Here is an 18,424-nt window from a genome sequence, read left to right on the forward strand (position 1 = left end):
TATTCTACAGTCGGCGTACAAGTCTCAGAAATGTGTTGGGTGCTTTGTAGGAAGAGAGCATTCGAAAAACTCGAGGCAGTTGATTGTCAATATCATACCACAAGCAATTATTATTATTATTTGTTAATAAAATGGAGTATCTATGCACTTTTATTTTACCAAAGCATGACACTTATAGGAAGTAGACGTAATAAACACTAGACAAACAAAGCATTACAATGAGCTATAAACAAAACATACACACCACCACTCCGCGCCACTTGCTTTCATTGCATGCATTCACGAAAACAGTTCATTTCCGATCAGTTATCTGAGTCCCTCGCTTTACCCTGGAAAAGTGAGCATCGAGGCAGTAGTATTGTATGGCAGTCCTTGCGTTTGAGTTTCCCACGAAGCAGCTGTCGAAGTCGTCGAGAGGATATGTCTTTAGTACTTCGGTGCGATGTACAAAAAGACGATTTGTCTGAAGAAATTACCCCCTTTTGACGTATTTCAGAACCATAAATGTTCAAACAACCACCATTAGGTTTCTTTCGGGTGCCCACAATACGTGTGCGTTGTAAAGACGGCCCTTGAGCCACTAAAATAAAAAGAAGTGGCTTCTTTCAGCGATATCGAACATTCGAAAGCGGGCCATGTTGTTGTGCGCGTATGACGTCATATTCCTGTCGGTGCAACTAGATCCAGCTCTCTATGTAGTTCACGGCCATTTGTCGTTCGAGTAATGGCGGCACAGCGAAGCTGAACTTCGCGTTTAAAATAACTGGTCTTCCCGTTGGAATTTCGATGTAAAATTTGGCGTGGTAAGTATTTATCACTTCTACCTTCCAAAGCTGAAGAAAAAAAGGGATGCAAAATTTTGATCGTAGTGGCACTTTAATGTTGTTGAGGAAATTAGTAAATTCGTTGTCAGGAGCCCATGGGCTGGTGAGTAGTTCACGCCAATGGAGCCCCAGGGACATCGTGAGCTCACGGCTTCAAATCCCATTCGAGTCCGTTTCTTAGGTTCGTCTTTTGCAACATGCAGCTTATAGCCGCTTTCAGTGTTACGTGCATACCAGAGAATAGCGGCTATTTTTCGACATGCTAGATAAACAGTTAAAAGACGGCTTTAACTATCAAGCCGGAAAATTTTCCTATTATTGGTAAAAGAAACGAAAATTTAACTACAACTGACCTAAAATGGTTAATAAATATGCTAACCTGTTAACTTTGCACGTGCTTACGGCTCTCAGGAAAATTCAAACTTTTGTTGGCCACTTTCGATCGGCTCTATCCCGTGTTAACCTGTAGAATTCGTCCGCTTTGTTCACAAGGCGTTAAATTTCAAAACCGTCGAGTTATCGATCTCGAATTGACTTCTTGATATCCTCCCACGTCAGACTGAAGAAAATAGACCTTCCTTAATCGCCCAAAGTCAAGTTCAACCATTAAAATAAATTAAATTAAAAATAAGATAAATTACTTACTGCTCCTGCTCCACCTGCTACAGTTTCGTAATACCCACATCCTTCATCGCCAAATGTGATGTTATTCATACAGCCCTGAAACAACAACACATAGTGGCGTTAATAGCAATACCGTCTAGATCGTGAGAATTAATGATATGATCACCGAAGGTGAATTTTCTTGATATTTTAATAACTTCTCCCCAGCACTTTTATAAGGAAAGTATGGGGGCAAGATAGGAGAATTTGTTCTTTGACATTAGGGGTTAAAAGGTTAAATAAACAAGGTTTGTCAAGGGCGCGTTAACTCCAGAGACAATATGGAAAACTGGGAAAAAAGAAAAAAAAAAGATGATTACAGGAGAGAGAGAGGAGAGGAGACAAAAAGAAGACAAGAAGGAGAGGCTGCTCTCTCAGAAGTTGTTTCATAAATTAAAGTCATTGTTGTAAAATAAAAGTAGACGGTAAATTTTAAGCTAGAAGAGGACATGAGGAAGATGTTTTGTTGATCACGTCATCATCATCATCATCAACATCATCATTTTGACAGGAGCCCATCTTGATGGGCTCCTGCCATGACAACATCGTCATCCCCATCATTATTACTAGGGATTATCGAGCATTTACGATGTTGATAAGCAAAGAAGTCGGTATCAATGCCTCTGATGCCCACAAGTGTTAATGCTCAATATTGAAGAGAGGCCGGGTGAAGACATTATTGCTGAGGCAACAAAAAACAACAATAAACCTAGAAAACTGCTGAGAAGCCCAAAAGCAATTGGCCAGGACTGTATATTTGATGGCTGTTGCAGTCTCTAACAGAAAAGAGGAACAAGTGATACCATGTCTCGACCAGCCCCCCATAAGGCTACTGTCCGAAAAGATTCGGCCAGGGAATTAGGTTGCTTCTTCCTCGGCTTCCTGTGCGGATGCAAGATGATGTTAAAAGTATTTCACCTGTGAGGCAGCACAGGCACCAAAAGCTTTCAGAACAACATCCACAATCCTTTGTGTAGTCAGCACACTGCCACCAACAACTGCTGCAGACGATGATGGATCCAAGAGGCTTCCAGGAGGAATGTGAAGTTTGACTGGTACAAGACATCCCTACAAGAAACACGAATCACAGCAACACGGCGAGAAACAAGGAATAAGCAATAAGTAAACACTGAGAATTTTACCATCTGCATGAAGCCATGAAAGCTACGGAGATCTCGGTTGGAAATTAAACGGATCACAAAAACATCGGAAATTCTATCCAAAATTTTGAGGCTACCTCCAAAGGTACTCCTCTATTCCCGATGCGAAAGAAACATCAGAAAATTCAGTCGAGCCATTTGTCATTACTCCCATTTGGAATCTCTTGTCAAGAAGAATCGCGAGACGTTGTAAATGGAAAGTGCCGTCTCTTTCAGATAATATGTTGTTTAAAAAAAAATGAAAAGCTTTTCGAAACAGTTCAAAGCAGTTCAAATGTGTGAATTTTCATATATTCACTTTCATCTCATCACCTCTACGGGTAAAGTACGAATTCACAAAATGACCAACTCCCAGATGGGTTGATAGCTCAGTTGGTAGAGCACTGCAGCGGTATCGCAGAGGTCATGGGTTCGAATTCAGTTCAAGCCTGAATATCTTTCTTCCGCAGTTCAAAAGTATGAATTTTCATATATTAACTGTCATTTACTTTCTCTTTGCTTAGAAATCCACCTCTAATGAAATAACACACTGGAGATGTATTATCAAACTCTAAAGAGGAGTAGTGGTTAGCGCGTCGTATCTAAAGGTTGGTTGTTTGAGCCGATCCTCTACCGTTGTTTTCACTGACTTGCTTCCTTCGAAAATGAACTTAATTCCACATTGACTTTCTCCACACAGGTGTATAAATGTGTCCAGGCGGCATGCTACTTGGGGTAACCCTGCGATGGAATAGTATCTTAACCAGAGAAGGAAGGAGGGGGGGGGGGGGGGGGTGGAATATGCTCCGAGCTGCTTCATACTACTGAAAAACCAGGGAGAGCTCTAGGAATGCTGTTACCCTGAGGTTTACGTGCAAGTTTCTCTCTATTTTCGCAGTCGTAAAATACTAACTGTACCTGATTGAGGGGAATGTCATGTTTAACCATGCTGCGTAAACAGTAGATGAGAGCAGAAAGGGCAACGGCACGTGGGGCATTACAGTTGCCATGGGACTCGTAACCTGTTCCTGTAAAATCAAACACTGCATCGCCCTGCAAACAAAAACACACGGCATTTGTTGTGACGGGGGATTTCGTAGAACGATATAATTTTGATTGGTTAGACTATTCACTTTGATGTACAAATACCAAATTCAGATTTACGTGGAGAGTAGAGAGTCTGCAGAGACGTTGCAGAGAGGTTGATTGGCAAGGAGGGGGAGAGGGCGTGGTTTGGTAGTTTACTGCCTGACTCTAGTGTCTTATCATAGTTAATAAAAGGCAATGGTTATGAAGCTTGACAAACTCCTTTGTTATATGTTTTTGTTAGCGTTTTTGGCCTTGACCGTGCACAAACTACAATAGATTTTGAAATGTGTTGGAGCAACTGACCAATAGAAACGTTCCTGCTAAGATATTCAACTATGGTGTGAACAGTTAAAACAAAGGATTGTGCACGGTCGCGGCCCTTCCAACATAAACTGGAGCACCATTGTTTTCATGGCAAAGTTTCATAACCAGTCCCTCAATTAACTATGGTCTTATTAAGAAGGTGTTTGGCAAGAAGGAGGGGGAATGTAACTAACTCTCACTGTAAACATTTTCACTGTTATTTTAAAACTTGTTTATAGGTTGGGTGGTTGTGATGACTTCAACGGTGGACTAATTGAAGCTCCATGGGACGCTTTCAAAGCTGACATCCGGTCTTATTCTCAAAATTACCTGTGAAGTGCCTTTAGATGTGAAAAGAAAGTATCGCACAAACTATTTTGCCCATTGCCACCAAATAAGTTTGTTAAGGGTTACAGTTCAACGAATTTGATTTTGAAACGGAGAGTCCAGAAATCACTTTCCTTTCATAGCTTTTGGCAATTTTGTTGTCTTCAGATTTCAAGACAATAAAGCAAGTTCCTAGCCAGATGTAATCCATATTTAGCCTGAACACTGTCCATTTAATATAACATGCAAGTTAGAAGCGTTTGATACCTTGTCTTCATCAATAAAAACTGTCAGATTGATCGGGGTTCCATCGTCCATGTGATCCACACCTTGCAATACTGACTTTCCTGTTCGTTTCTACGTTAAGTATAATCAGGGAGAAACAGAGAATGCATTGTTTTTACTCTCCTTAACTCTTTTGCTCCCAAACATACACATCGAAATTTAAAATATAACTCACAGGTCGCGAAAGGTAATTTTCGTATCCCTTTTATACAGATAACCAATTATTTTTCGTACAAACTAACTCAATGTGTCTCTTAATCTTGGAAAACTTAAAATGTTCATACTTGCAAAGTTATCAAAACTTGAATTTTTGGTTTTGAATTTTATGTATAAAAAATAGTTTTTCGGGTCCGAAAACTTTTCGATAGTTTGAGAAACGCACGCCAACTGAATGGAATGGTTTGGTCCAACCAGAACGTCTTGAAGATTACACTCCACCTTTCGAGGTAGACCACTGTTTTGGGCGGTCTGGTCGGAATTGGCCGTTCAATATGGCAAATTTCCATTTCCTATACCCCTCTGATTCCTTTTCCAATCCAAAACTGAATAGATCGGTTTGGTCCCACTAAAGACGTTTGCTCCATTTGCAACCACTGAGTCAATTTCGGAGATTCCGACCAGAAATGTTTTTTGGCCGCGCCCATTAAAACAACTGATTTTTGTAAACTCCTCTCTCCTCCGCAGAGGCTCAAGGGCTTTCCACATGGGAGAATCCACTGAGGAAAGTGAGTGCACGCGTAAAATTGCTAGTGACTCTTTCAGCTTTTGTACATGCACTCACTTCGTTCAGCGGATATGCATAACACCCCCATCCGATCGAACCTCTGCGGAGGAGAGAGTGTACACTCCAGGTTCTCCGTTATTCGTCCCTACGCAAAATCAATGTTTCCAAATTCCAATCTGATGCCGAAAAAGAGTCCCTATGATGAATTTCACTAAGAAACGATTTGATCGGAAACCAAAGATGAAGATGTCACGCCATGAACAGTCACACTGTTCATTAGAAACATTCACAACTTTTGTAACCCGAGATAAAATGACAACTTAGCGTTAATACGTGAAAAATAAAATAAAATAAAATAAAATAAAAATAAAAATATTACTTGGCTGAGAAAAAGATTGAAAAAGATTCCGCGAAGGAATAAAAGGCTTGTAACGCTTTAAATTTATTTTTTGGATTCTGAAAGCTAATTTTGTTTTCTAAAGTAACTCTTTGTTCTAAGAGCCAATAGGCCTCTGGTTGGCCTAATGATGACACTGGCCGTATGTTCGCTGTACATATTACAAGACAGGAAAACTTATCCAATGTCATACCTTGGTTTTCTGGGAAATCTCAGTTAACATTTCCCTCACTGCCAATTCTGCATTTTGCTGAAAGAAAAAATGCAATGCAGTGGTTAACTAGAGTGACAATTTAAAAAGCCTTCTCACACTGCTGGAACACTCAAACATTACGCTAAGCATCTTCTTGGGTTCTGTAATGTGATTTAGAACAACTAGGGTGCTTACCAATTCCGCCAACCACACGGATGGAAATTTTCGGCATAAATACGAAATGATTTAGCTTGTCTTAACAGAAGATAGATAACATACAAAATGTATGAACATCAGCTGTAAATCCCAAAAAGAGTAATAAAAATGCATCAATTTGACCAGAAGTCCATAATTTCAGAAGTACTCCAAATGGAATGATGCGTACCATTTGATTTTCCAATTGCAATTTCCGGGTTTTCCATGTAAATGGTAAGCAGCCCTACTCTCCTTTGGACACAAGGTTTCACTAGTAAAAAACTCTTTAAGTACCTGAATGTATTCCATATATGCGTGTACAACAGGAAGACTGTACTCATCTATCAAAGAGTTTATCAGCTTGATTCCCTGGGGAGTAAATTTAAACGTTGTGCATTGAAAATTAGGTGTTGAGTCGTTGGAGTGATTTAGAACCTCGATTATGGCAAACGGCAAACGTGAGATTCGTGCCCATGTTTTCTTGAAAAAGTTAGTACACAGATCTGATGAGAATAGTGCAAAATAATTCTGGCCTTTGATGCAAACGCAAAACTACTCAGTTTTACTGAGAAACTTTAAAAAACCTGTAACCTTTATTATTATTAAGAACAGTTATTTACATAGCAAAACATTTCCGCCCGCAAATAGCAGGTGCTAGTCGAGGCGGGCGGAGATAAGGGGAACAGCAGTCAGTAATAAATTACGTAAATAAATAACATTTCCAAAATCAACCACTTTTAACAAGTAAATTGTAAAACTAAACTAAACTGAAAACAGCGAGCGGCAAATGTAGGGTAAACATGGTCACGTGGTCATTTCTACAGTTTGTCGTAAACGTAACTGTTAATCTCTTTAATAAGGATGAGTGTAAACCCTTTTGATCATTACTCAGTAGCTGCTGCTTGCTAGTCTAATTTACCCGATCGAGGTATAAGCAGATTCCCGAAGACATTCCTACAGGGAACCCTTTGCTTGTCAAGCTATGGCTAGTTACGAGTTACGGAAAAAAACTCAAATTTTGATCTCAGTGAGTTTGACCAATGTCTGGCATGCCATACAAGGACAAGACAAAAAAAAAAACAATACTGTCTGTGGTTAACACAACGGATTAAACATGCCTGGGGTCGCATCCATACCAGTAGTCATTTGCTCAAGCAACCGGTGATGAAAGTCTATATTTAACAGGTGACCAAGAATCAACCAATCACAGTGCTCCTTTTGTTGAGTCAAAGTCTAGGTATGTAAAAATGGCTTATATACCATGGCCGCTAAGCCAATCAAATACCTGGAATTACATTATGCAATGATTCAGTTTTTAATAAAGCGCAGTGGTGAAGTTATTAGCATGTTGGATGCTAGATCTGAAGCTCGATGGCTTGATGCCTAGTACTGTTCTAATGTTTCTTCCGTCAAGAAACTTTACACCACATTTTTATTTCCACACCCGAGAGTTTAGTTGGATGCAAGCGACATCATGCATGGTAAGATAAAGGTGACTATATGGAGGGTTAGGGTAAGGGTTAGATAGGGTTAGGGTTATGTGGGTGACCATATGGTACCTTAACATGAATTGCAGGGGGAAGCCTTTTGATGGCTTAGCATCCCATACAGAGGGCACTAATAGCAATCCTTCTAGTCGCTTCACGCTACAGAAACCTGGTAACGCTCCGACGGTGTGGAGAACTTGTGGCTCGTGTGCCTAACCTAATCCATCTCCTTTAGACTTTACAATTTGAAATATACCTTGTGATTAGCAGCCACCTGTGCTTTGAGATCGGAGATGTTGTCCTGTATGTTACGACTGCCGCTACAACCACGATACTGGGCGGGCGCCAGGAGCTTTTCCTTCAGAACTAACAAATAAATAAATAAATAAATAAATATACATTCGATAATTGACCGTGAAAATCCATCATCAACGAAAAGATTCAGCGAGTGCATTGAAGAGTGCCTCTAGAAGATCAATCTGCTTTACAATTGCAGTATCAGGCATTTTAAAATATTAATAACTAAATAGAAAACATAATAAATCACAACTGAAGATGAAAACAACTTTTAATGGCTTCGATAAAACCAATTAAACGTTACTAAAAGCTAACCGATTCTTGGATGTCCCATTGGAAGTGGACTTGTGCATGTGAGATGGAAGGCCGTTCGACAGTTCCAAGAGCGGCTGCACAAAAAACCTAACTCCTTGTTGTACGTAACATTTTCATATTCAGAAGTTGTAACTCTGTGCCATCAGAATTTTGGAAACTTGGTTCGGGTTTTGCATAAACTGAAAAGCTTTTAAGCCACCCCCTCTGCAAAGCGCCCACCCCCCTCTTTATAGTCTGGTTCTAAATAAGCCTTCGGGGTTTGCCGTATTTTCATACTCCGTTACTGCTATACAACCTCCATCTAAATGTCTGCAACAATTTAAGGGACAGCATCATCTATTTTTCCTAAAACTTTGTATGCCCAAACGTGAATAGAAACTTTGGAAATGTTTTCGTCTGTGGATGACCAAGATAGAAATGGAATACCAACATAAGTAGGTTGGGTCGACATTTTCAAGTTTAGAATTGGTCATAAGGTATTGTGGTTAATTTTTTTAATGCCTACATATATTACAATTACCTTCTTCCTGGAAAATCCCACCGTCTACCAGTTTAAAAGACATAAAGACAGCACCCTCATCAACGATACTGTGTGAATTTGGTGGCATTGAGCCTGGAAAATAAGACAGATCCTATTTTAGGTCAAGTCCTAGTGGTGTTTAAATTCAAATTTAAATTCAAAACGAATGAACTAAAATTTTTCATTTTGCAAAAATATTGAAAAATACATGGCATCATACTTCTTAACGGCTTTTAATTAATGATCACATTAGTAGATTATTAAGACGGAATTAGAACCATAAATAACCCAGGAATGGTTTCATCCTTGGGGTGTAAAGTTCAAGGAATGATGACTCACGCCTTCTAATGATTGTATCCTTTCACAGGATACCCAGTCATTGCTTTTCTCTACTCAACGCCACATTTACGTAATTACTAAGCCAAGTTTGTCGACTGCTGTCAGATGACCAGTCTACTGTTAGCAAACAATATACACTTAATCTATGATACCAAGGGAAACAGCTGGTTTTGTTTTCCCGAGATCAGAGTCAGGACTCGAGGGAAAACAAAACTAACTACAGTAGTTTCCCGAGGGACCATAGATTAAGTGCTTTGTTATATATTTAGACTTCCCTTTCAACAATCACAGCAAAACAAGCAAACAAACAAACAAACAACTGAGAGGGCAATAACTGCGGAATTGTATCCCGGTCGGGATACATTTGTATTTGATCAGGGGCACGTGACCTCCCAGTAGCTCAGTGCTGAGACCGTTCGATCAGTGTACAGAGGGTCATGGGGTCAGCTCTCACTGGGATATCAGATATTTTTCTTTTCATGAAATACTGAATACTAACCAGGTGCTATTCCTCCAACATCGGCATGATGACCTCGACTTGCCACAAAAAAGACAGGACTGGGTTGTCCAGGGTAAAAGACCTAAAACAAGGTCATTCGTGAACTTCGGTGTCTGTTTTAAATTAGTGATCTAACTATTTACAAGTATATGCTTGTTGCCTTGATGAGTAAGAAGATGATACATGAAAATGATACAGAGGCTTCAAGATCTCCTGCAACACTTGGTGCTATCTTCTTCATTCTATTGATAAGTGTGCTTAACCGAATGTTTCATAATCACGAAGACAAATTAGATGCAACAAGATGATAAAACGTAAGTGTCCCTTTTAGCAGCAATGCTAAATCTTCGTTTTGACACTGAATAAAGTTGCTGCAGACATCATGAGAATGTAACACTGTTATATTGTCGTTTTTATTTTAGTGATCGGTGTGATTACTTAAATGATTCACGACTAAAACGACAAAATAAAGGCAACAGTTAAGTTTCCCCAGTTAGCAAAAACGCTAAATCCTTGAAACTGAATAAAGTGGTTATCAACGTCATCATCATCATCATCATCATCATTATCATCATCATCATCGTCCTCATCATCAACACTATTATTATTACCTACCGGGGTGATGACAGTAAGATCTGGCAGATGTGTCCCTCCAGCACTCGGGTGGTTACTTAGTAAGACATCCCCTTCTTTCAAACTGTCACCTAACTGCTCAATCTAAAAATGAATTGGTGGATTTGTCTCTGTGATCAATACCACTATATTTTCACAAGAGTTGACAACGTAAGATGACGTATGCCATAAGACGTGCAGGGATAGTTGCCCGCAAACATTACCTGGTCTGAGAAGTAAATTGTTTTTCCTTGAGAGAAGGTCCAAGAAAACTATGAGCCTCAAGGAACAGATCACGTCCACGTTAAACTAAGGGTGTTTTTATCCTGGAAATATTTTTCCTTTTGCCAAGTATACTGATGTTTTGTTTCTGTAATTGGAACAAAACTCAGCAGAACAGTCTTCCATCTTGACGCTTTCAATTGGGGAGTGTTATTGGATATGTTTCAGTCTTAGTTAGGTTATATAGCTTTGTGTGCCAAATTTCAAGTAATCAAAGGCAAGTGAAAAAATTCGACGGATTATGTAAGATAGTAAGCCTGCATTGTAAGTTACCTGATATTTCACTGTTTCTTGCATTGATCCGAGATGCATTGGTACGTGAGGACCATTTGCTACAAGCCCACCAGTGGGTCCAAACATTGCACAGGAGAAATCTAGCCTTTCCTTTACAACAGAAACAAAAATGGTTATTTTGTAATACTGAAAATGATGTTGTAAACGACTCTTACTTTGAAATTGTATCTGAAGTTGAGCAATGCCCATACCAAGCCAACATGTAAACACCTATTTGAACATCTTTTGTAATAAAACACCACAGAGTTACTGGATAAGCCTTGCCCTTTGTATATATTATCCCACACTGAATGATTTTCCTCTTAAATAGAGCACATGAATTATGCATCCTATGAGGTGATTAGTGTAATGCTAGGTGGTCTTCATAATGTTCCAAATACCTTTCAAAGTATAATGGAACCTGGCATACATGCTTATTCCATATTTATAACTCCCCTAATACAAACACTGCTTCTGCATTTGTCAATGACCGGGTTAAGGTCAATTTTTTCTTAAAAACTTGTCAACACACAGCTAGGAAACACTACCTGTAAGCTGCTAAAAGACTCATTCCCAGGACTCAATGTGCTTATCGAGCTAACTGAGATGATTATATTATCAGGGAGTTGGGACCAACCACGATGTCACTTTTGACACCGCACCACGGAAAACTGGGGACAAGGCTGGAATATATCCTGCATGAGTATTTCACCAACTGGACAGAGACCAACACTGATGTATACAAAAGTCTTCATCGATAATTATCAACTGCCCGAGCTTGTTTCAAGTATCTTTCTTATTGGAAGCATGATCATTTACTTCTTAGACGTAAAAAAAAACTTTAAATTTCCAATATTTCTGAATTCTGCTAAATGAGCACTTTTAAATAATAGGTAAATAATACCTTGATGTTAGTGGAAATTGCTGTTCTTTGAAGAACCCTGTACAATGATGAAAAAGTATTTAAACATGTTACAAAACCTTAACTATTGTAAAAGTTCAATTACACCTTCTCTTTCTAACCTCCCTGCTTTCTGATAATCTCCCCTTTTGAGAGTTACATTTTGAAATAAGCCTTCCCCTCTGTTATGTCCTCTCTTCCACCTTTGGAAGATTACAGTGTGTATTTAGACCTTAATATTTTATCAAGCCAGATACTTCATCCCCTGGCGGCGTCTGTTAAAGATTGGGAGAAAAAGTCAAAGTCAATTTGCAATATGATTCATATTATTTTACCTTCCCATTTGGTCGGTTATGCTCATGAAACGATGTGAGAATATGGAAAGCTGCAAAAGCAAGAGGAAACAAGATGACTGTAATGATGAGGATGGTGACAGACCAAGGTCAAAAGACATTCACATCCAAGAGCTAGCTAAACAACTACACAGAATCATCATCATTTTGTGTTTCATCAACTTAATGACACGTAAATATTGTAATATTCCTCTCTTACTTGTATAGCATCCAGATCTGTGGAAACCTGTTTTTTATCTTTGTTCTTTCCAATCTGCAAAGAAATAATCAATTTTATGTTGTACAACTCGGAAGACTATCTCCAATTGTTGGTTAAGCAAAGCAAGATCATTTGAAAAGCAACCAACCTCAATTCTGATATCTCCAGACTTCGTAATAGACGCTATACACTGTGGTTCCACAAGGATTGTGCTGTTAAATAACAAAACGATGTTACATTACTGTTAAAGTCGTGTTGACAAGCCAAGAGGTTCCTCTCACCATGGTAGTTTTCAGGGTGGTCGGAAACAATGAGAGACGTTACCAGTTATAAAGATGTGTTATGTAGTATGATCTCCAAACACACCACTGATAATCACTGTACACGTTAACTACGATATGTATGTTGATGACTTGTTGCTGCATCCCAAAATGTTGACTGTTCAGAGCTAATTGACCAATGTTGTATTCTCACCTAACCCTGGAAAAAATTCATAAGAGGCTTTTTACAATAACTGTCCAAATTCCCGCGCGCTGATTGGCTCGTAGCTATTGTCTGTAAGAGTACAGACAATAAAAATGACGTCAGATGTAACGCGCGCGCTTTCTCAACGAAAAAAATAGCCAATTCCGCTCGTACTTTTTCCATGTTATTGTAAAAAAAAAAAATCGACGGCAGTTTTCTATGATCTATACTTATAAAATGTCCAAAACTTGGCAGTGAAACCACTCGCCTGCGGCTCGTGGTTCCACTTGAGTTTTGAACATTTTTTGACGTCATTTTATGGTCTATAAGAGTATAGACCAGAGAAAACTGCAGTCGATTTGTTGAATGGAATACCAGTTATGGAGGCATATGTGAGCAACGTTACCATGACTATTTCAACCTCCGTCAGGTGATTTTTTCTGCCTTGTAAATAAAAAGCTCAAGTAAGACTTGTATGTAACCATCGCAACTTATACTACAGACATTTTCATACCTGTGTTGGTCTATGATAATAGCAGGTCCCTCTATCATATGTCCCGCAGCTAGATCATTTAGAGAATACACTCTGGTGTCAAGTAAGCCACTCTCAAAAAAGCACTTTGTTACCTGATAATAAAAAAGGACACCACAGTTACACAATACTACTGCCCCTACTTAACTGGCAACATAACCTCTCCCATCAGATGCTACTTCTTGATAACTGAGTTTCTTCCATACAGTTAAAAGTGGTGGATACAGAACTTTGCTAAGGTTGGGGAACAATAAATAAGGTCTCACCATAAATGTAATTTCAGTCTCCTCAACCTTATTTTCCTTGGACAAAAAATGGGGCTCTGGTCCCTTGACCCCTCACACTGATAAGTCAGTGTCACTTTAAGGCAAACGGCTAACATGACCACGTGACCTGGTGATATTTACCCTTTATTTGCAGCTCGCTGTTTTTAGTTTATCAGTAAAATTGGGTGGCTTTGCGTTAGCACCAAAGGCCAGAACTATTTTGCAATATTCTCATCTGTGTACTAATTTTCAAGAAAATATAAACGCGAATCTAATAATCTAACGTTTACCGTTTGACGTAAACGCGATTCTAAATCTCTTTAATGATGGACTGTTTGGCACATGAAGACAAAAAATGGAAATGTCTCTTTATACTACATTAATAATGTAACAGAATAAGAAAAATTGCGCTCTTAACTTACTTTTTTGACTGGTGGTGGAGCACTTGACTGAGCTACATTATGAAGGAATGATGTTCTGGAATGTCCACACCCTCTCACCCTTATGTCGTCAACCATAATGTTGCGATTAGGAATGGTAAAGCCAAACTCTTGCAAATACCTCAAATAACAAACAACGAAAAAATGGTAATCTTGAAGGAACAATACAATTCTAACAGATTATGACATTTTTTCTGCATGCAAAAACAAATCAAAGGCTCCTGTGAGCCAATTCGTAAATGCAGAAGTAAATAGTGACAAGGTATAAATCATTGTTTGCGTTGTGTATGGTTAGCCCAGGACTCGAAATATAACCCATAAAGGCTTAATAAGGGGCCCCACGGGCATTTATTCTGCATCTTTAGATTCTTAGCCTTTCCACTCAGCAAGATTGAGTTTCTTGAATAGTTTTGTATTTTTAAAGATAGTTTTAATTTTGAAAATTGTTTGGAGTTTTTGGAGTGGTTGGCTTTAAAGGCGAAAAAGAAAAAGGAAAAAGAAAAAAAATTTCTCCATTATCTCGGGAATTGAACCTGGGACCCTTTGCTTCTAAGACAGCGCACCACGCCACTACACCTCATGTGCAGGACTCCCGAAGGAGAGATTAATTTTTTGTATTTATAAGTTGTTTAGGGTGTCAAACTCTCTGGCACCCGTGGCGCTATGATTTTTACGGTCAAATGACTTCGGACCGCCAAAAAAGAATACGCGAATGAGCAGGGAACACCCTCAGACGTTTTCGGATCATATTTTCTCCTTCCATTTTGCGCGAAATCCCTGTTGACTTGGAAGACAATCTCGGCCTTGAGCGGCTTTCAACGCGGCACTTTCAGACACCGAAAATAGAAACGTGCAAGGACTATATACATCGCTTGAGCGTTGTTTAGGCTATTTCTTTTAATTTCGAACTCCAAAAGACGTGAATTTTTATTAGTGAAGGAAAAGAGAACCTAAACTAAAAGCAAGCCGTGAGAGTACGACACATTTGAAAGTTTACGACCAGCGACCGAGTGACATTTCCCCCACATTACGATAACTCGTTCATTGTGCATGCGCGTATTCACGAGTTAAAAAGGAGAATTATTAGCCATTAGTTCAGATTAACTAATATCTATTTTTACTGTTCCCTTTTCGTGATAAGCTTGAATACACAAAACAAACTGAACGATTGCTAATTGTGAATCACCTCTCTGTGAAAACCTTTCCAAAGTCAGCCCAATGAGAACTTTTCTGTGACAGCTGAAAAATGTCAAAATATTTATTAACCAACTTTATTTTATACATACAACAAGTAAAAGTTAAAAGCTTGTGGAGCCATGGGAAATGTTGTTTTAGTCCACTTCCTGGCCCCTTCTCTACCAATTCCCAACCGTTTTTCCATGTTCCCATCTCCTATCCTGATGCCCACTGCACACTGGCAAAAATGTTTGGGCCTTGCTCATGACTCACTGCTATCCAGATCGCACAGATCTGGGTGTGTGTTGTCCATGTAATTGTTTCCCAACTAAACTGTTAGCTAGCCACAGATGTTGTATCAAGAGCGAACATAACTCAGGACTGGACTCACTGGACTAGTAATACAGACTGTCTCACAAATGATGAAGTGAAAAAGGGGCCAGAGAGGAGAGCAGCTACAGTGATAAGAAGTAACATAACATAATATATATAGTTCGAATCGTTAAGGTTATTTATTTCCTCTGACGAAACTGTTTTTGCATTTTGTTACTTTAGTCGTTTTGTTTTGGTTTTAAAAAACGATCTATCTATTTACGCCAACTGAAGCAAAATTATCATTGGGCCACAGCATAATACCAATGCAAGACACGAATGACATTGCCAATCTTGCCACTGTACTGTACAAAACTCATTTAAGCAGACCCTGTGAGTACAATAAGCCATAGCCTTGTTCGCATGTCACTGCTAAATTATAGAGATACCTCTTCTGCCTGGCAAGGAGAAACATTGCATATCAAAGCACAGTCTGTTCCATCATATCTCATATGCAGAAATGTTTCAGTGGATATCTGGCATCTGAAAGACAATTTAACTACAATGATAAGCTCTGAAAAGCTTTCAAAATGGTAATACAAGTTAATGCCAAACTGAAGGACATTTGCTGGCTCAAATGTATCGCTTGACAGAGTAACAATTAACAAAATCCATTTTTTCTCAATTTTTACATATTAGTTAAATTAAATATCCGTATATATGTAACAGCTGTACTATTTTAGCCTGTTAAATGAATGGACTTTGTGTTCGGAAATATATACTATCAACAAACTAAACTGGTAATCAGTCATACATTGATGGAGAATTAACCATGGGCTTCAATAATGTTAATTACACACATTTGTCTGGTGGATTGTGGTATGGGTGAAAGGGCCACTTTTGGAGGTGCACACCCAGGAAAATGAGGAAAGTGAGGAAATGGTGCGGATCCCGAGGCCTTTCTTTGTGCTCTGGTTCTAGAAATGTATTCCTGACGGCTGACTTCAAAGGCATTGAAAGTCTTCCTTATGGTGTTCCTGCAGTTTGTTCGGTCTTGTGAACAGGTTTCCAGCTCTTTCACGGAGATGTTCCACTGTCTACAATAGCTAAACCAGGATCATGGTGGTTCAAAACAAACGTTACAGCTGCATTGGAAAACATACTCATCAAACCCTTGCGTTTTGAGTTCTTCAGTGCACTGCTGGGTTAGGAAGGCAATTCGATCATCAAGGTACTGGTAGGAATCTATAACAAGGGGGAAAGCACAACATGTCTTCACGTCTTATGCCAACCTTGGAAATAACACAGCTTGATTGTCTAAAACATACAGCAAACCTAGATTTGGTACATATTGCCCGGTTCTCAAGAGAAGTGTACAATAATATGGACATCTACAGCTGCTGCATCACTGTTGGCCATTACTTTTTAGTACAATAATAATAATACCATGATGAAAATGAAATGCTGCTCGATTTTCACTTCTTTTCATCCTTAGAATGTTTATTCCTGAATTTAACAACAGAATCCTCTAACAAGGCTCATAAAGTTGAAGTCTTTCCATGCCTGTCCAAGCCTCTCTGGTGTCCAGGTTTTGTTGGTTGATTTTTAGACACATTGGTCTACAATCTCAGACAAAATTATTGAGAAAGTTGCACATGCTTCCCTTTCCTCTCTCCCCTTCACTTCCCGAAATCTGATTATTCAGTGAGGTTGTAGTTTAGAACAAGATAGTAATGTAACAAAAACCTCTGTTATAAACACAGGAGCAAGGCTCTTGAGCTTCATGTACAACATCTGCTAGAGCCAGTCCAAAGGCAGAAAGGATTCCTGAGTAGCTGATAAAAACAACAAGGTATTTTTTTACAAGACACAATTCACAATGCATGCAGCAGACCAAGCAATTCTCTTGAAAAAATCAGTTAACTTCAGTGGTGGAAAATTAATCCCATTCTTTGTCACTTTTCTCGATCTTCCGACAAAGCATTTAAAATAAAAACTAACCCTTGATCCAAAACCTTCATCTCACAATGGCCACAAGCTAATTCAGTTTTATTTCTTCTTTTTTTGGACATATTTTTCAATCATCAGTTATATATTTAAAACAGAACGGAAACGTCTTCCTGAGATCTCGATTCTTCCACTAAAACAGTGAAAACAATGCCTATAGAGCGGTTTTCAATTGAGTGTTGAAAAACCAAACCCAAAGTAATAACTCTGGCCAATCGCAACAGTTTAAACAACACAACGAGCCAATCAGAATTCGAAGCAAATAAATATAACTGGCGCCAAACGCGGGAAAACGAGTACAGCGAAAACACGATTGGTTTTGGTTTGGATTCCCATTGATTGAGAAAGTGGCGCGAGTTTTGTAAACCAATCACAGAGTGTAGTGAAATTGCTTTCGACACTCAATTGAAAACCGTTCTAAGGTGACTTTGACATTTTGATGTAATAAAACTTAATTGGAAAAGATATTTCATATCCAGCTTCATTACCGATGAATAAAGACTGTTGACATTCCTAGTGATTGGGCTATGGAACATGCATGTTGGCCACCAGCTCCTCCAAAACATGCCAGCACATGATTTGCAGTGTTGTGCCCTCTCGCCTGAGTCAAAGCTCTAATAGGTCGGCACATTGTCTCATTAGCTACAGAAATAAAACCCATGGCAACCTCTTCTATGCTCAAAGGATCCTTTCTGGTGTCCGAACTTTGAAGGGACAGAAGTGTATTTATCTAGAAACCAATGAAACAATGTAACTTCTACTATCTTAAAATGCTCTTAGAAAGTCATTACAAACTTATTACCAACACAATTATTTTTGTATAAAAATAAGATTCCCCATTGCACTGACGGCACTCGATCAGTAGACGTGTTAAAAACCTTGTTCTTTCTAGGAAATCACACATTGAAAAATAAATTAAAATTTAACAACAACCCTTCTCATTGAAGTAGAAACAAATCTAAGTTTGAGTGCGATTTTCAGTTTGAGTTCAATTTAGGTTCTGAAAATTA

General features: G+C 38.9%; 1 protein-coding gene across 2 annotated transcripts in view; it reads right to left on the reverse strand.

Moving 5' to 3' along the window:
- The window catches only part of LOC146478037 (5-oxoprolinase-like), a 102,602-nt gene that overhangs the window by 22,758 nt on the left and 61,420 nt on the right, over positions 1-18,424 (reverse strand). For both annotated transcript variants that reach the window (XM_085112726.1, XM_085112727.1), the window contains exons 15-36: positions 17,903-18,144; positions 17,154-17,242; positions 16,571-16,652; positions 15,857-15,950; positions 15,106-15,158; positions 13,902-14,040; positions 13,196-13,308; positions 12,365-12,428; positions 12,217-12,270; positions 12,000-12,049; positions 11,668-11,704; positions 10,764-10,874; positions 10,212-10,313; positions 9,597-9,678; positions 8,759-8,851; positions 7,883-7,992; positions 6,434-6,508; positions 5,945-6,001; positions 4,613-4,702; positions 3,545-3,679; positions 2,406-2,555; positions 1,470-1,544 (exon numbers count right to left, since the gene is read on the reverse strand). In XM_085112726.1, coding sequence (XP_084968852.1) covers positions 1,470-1,544; positions 2,406-2,555; positions 3,545-3,679; positions 4,613-4,702; positions 5,945-6,001; positions 6,434-6,508; positions 7,883-7,992; positions 8,759-8,851; positions 9,597-9,678; positions 10,212-10,313; positions 10,764-10,874; positions 11,668-11,704; positions 12,000-12,049; positions 12,217-12,270; positions 12,365-12,428; positions 13,196-13,308; positions 13,902-14,040; positions 15,106-15,158; positions 15,857-15,950; positions 16,571-16,652; positions 17,154-17,242; positions 17,903-18,144 — 2,097 coding nt within the window. The remainder of the gene's footprint in view (positions 1-1,469; positions 1,545-2,405; positions 2,556-3,544; positions 3,680-4,612; positions 4,703-5,944; positions 6,002-6,433; positions 6,509-7,882; positions 7,993-8,758; positions 8,852-9,596; positions 9,679-10,211; positions 10,314-10,763; positions 10,875-11,667; positions 11,705-11,999; positions 12,050-12,216; positions 12,271-12,364; positions 12,429-13,195; positions 13,309-13,901; positions 14,041-15,105; positions 15,159-15,856; positions 15,951-16,570; positions 16,653-17,153; positions 17,243-17,902; positions 18,145-18,424) is intronic.

Source organism: Pavona decussata, unplaced genomic scaffold (assembly GCF_977016875.1).
Source record: "Pavona decussata unplaced genomic scaffold, jaPavDecu1.1 SCAFFOLD_67, whole genome shotgun sequence".
In the NCBI taxonomy this organism is placed as follows: domain Eukaryota; kingdom Metazoa; phylum Cnidaria; class Anthozoa; order Scleractinia; family Agariciidae; genus Pavona; species Pavona decussata.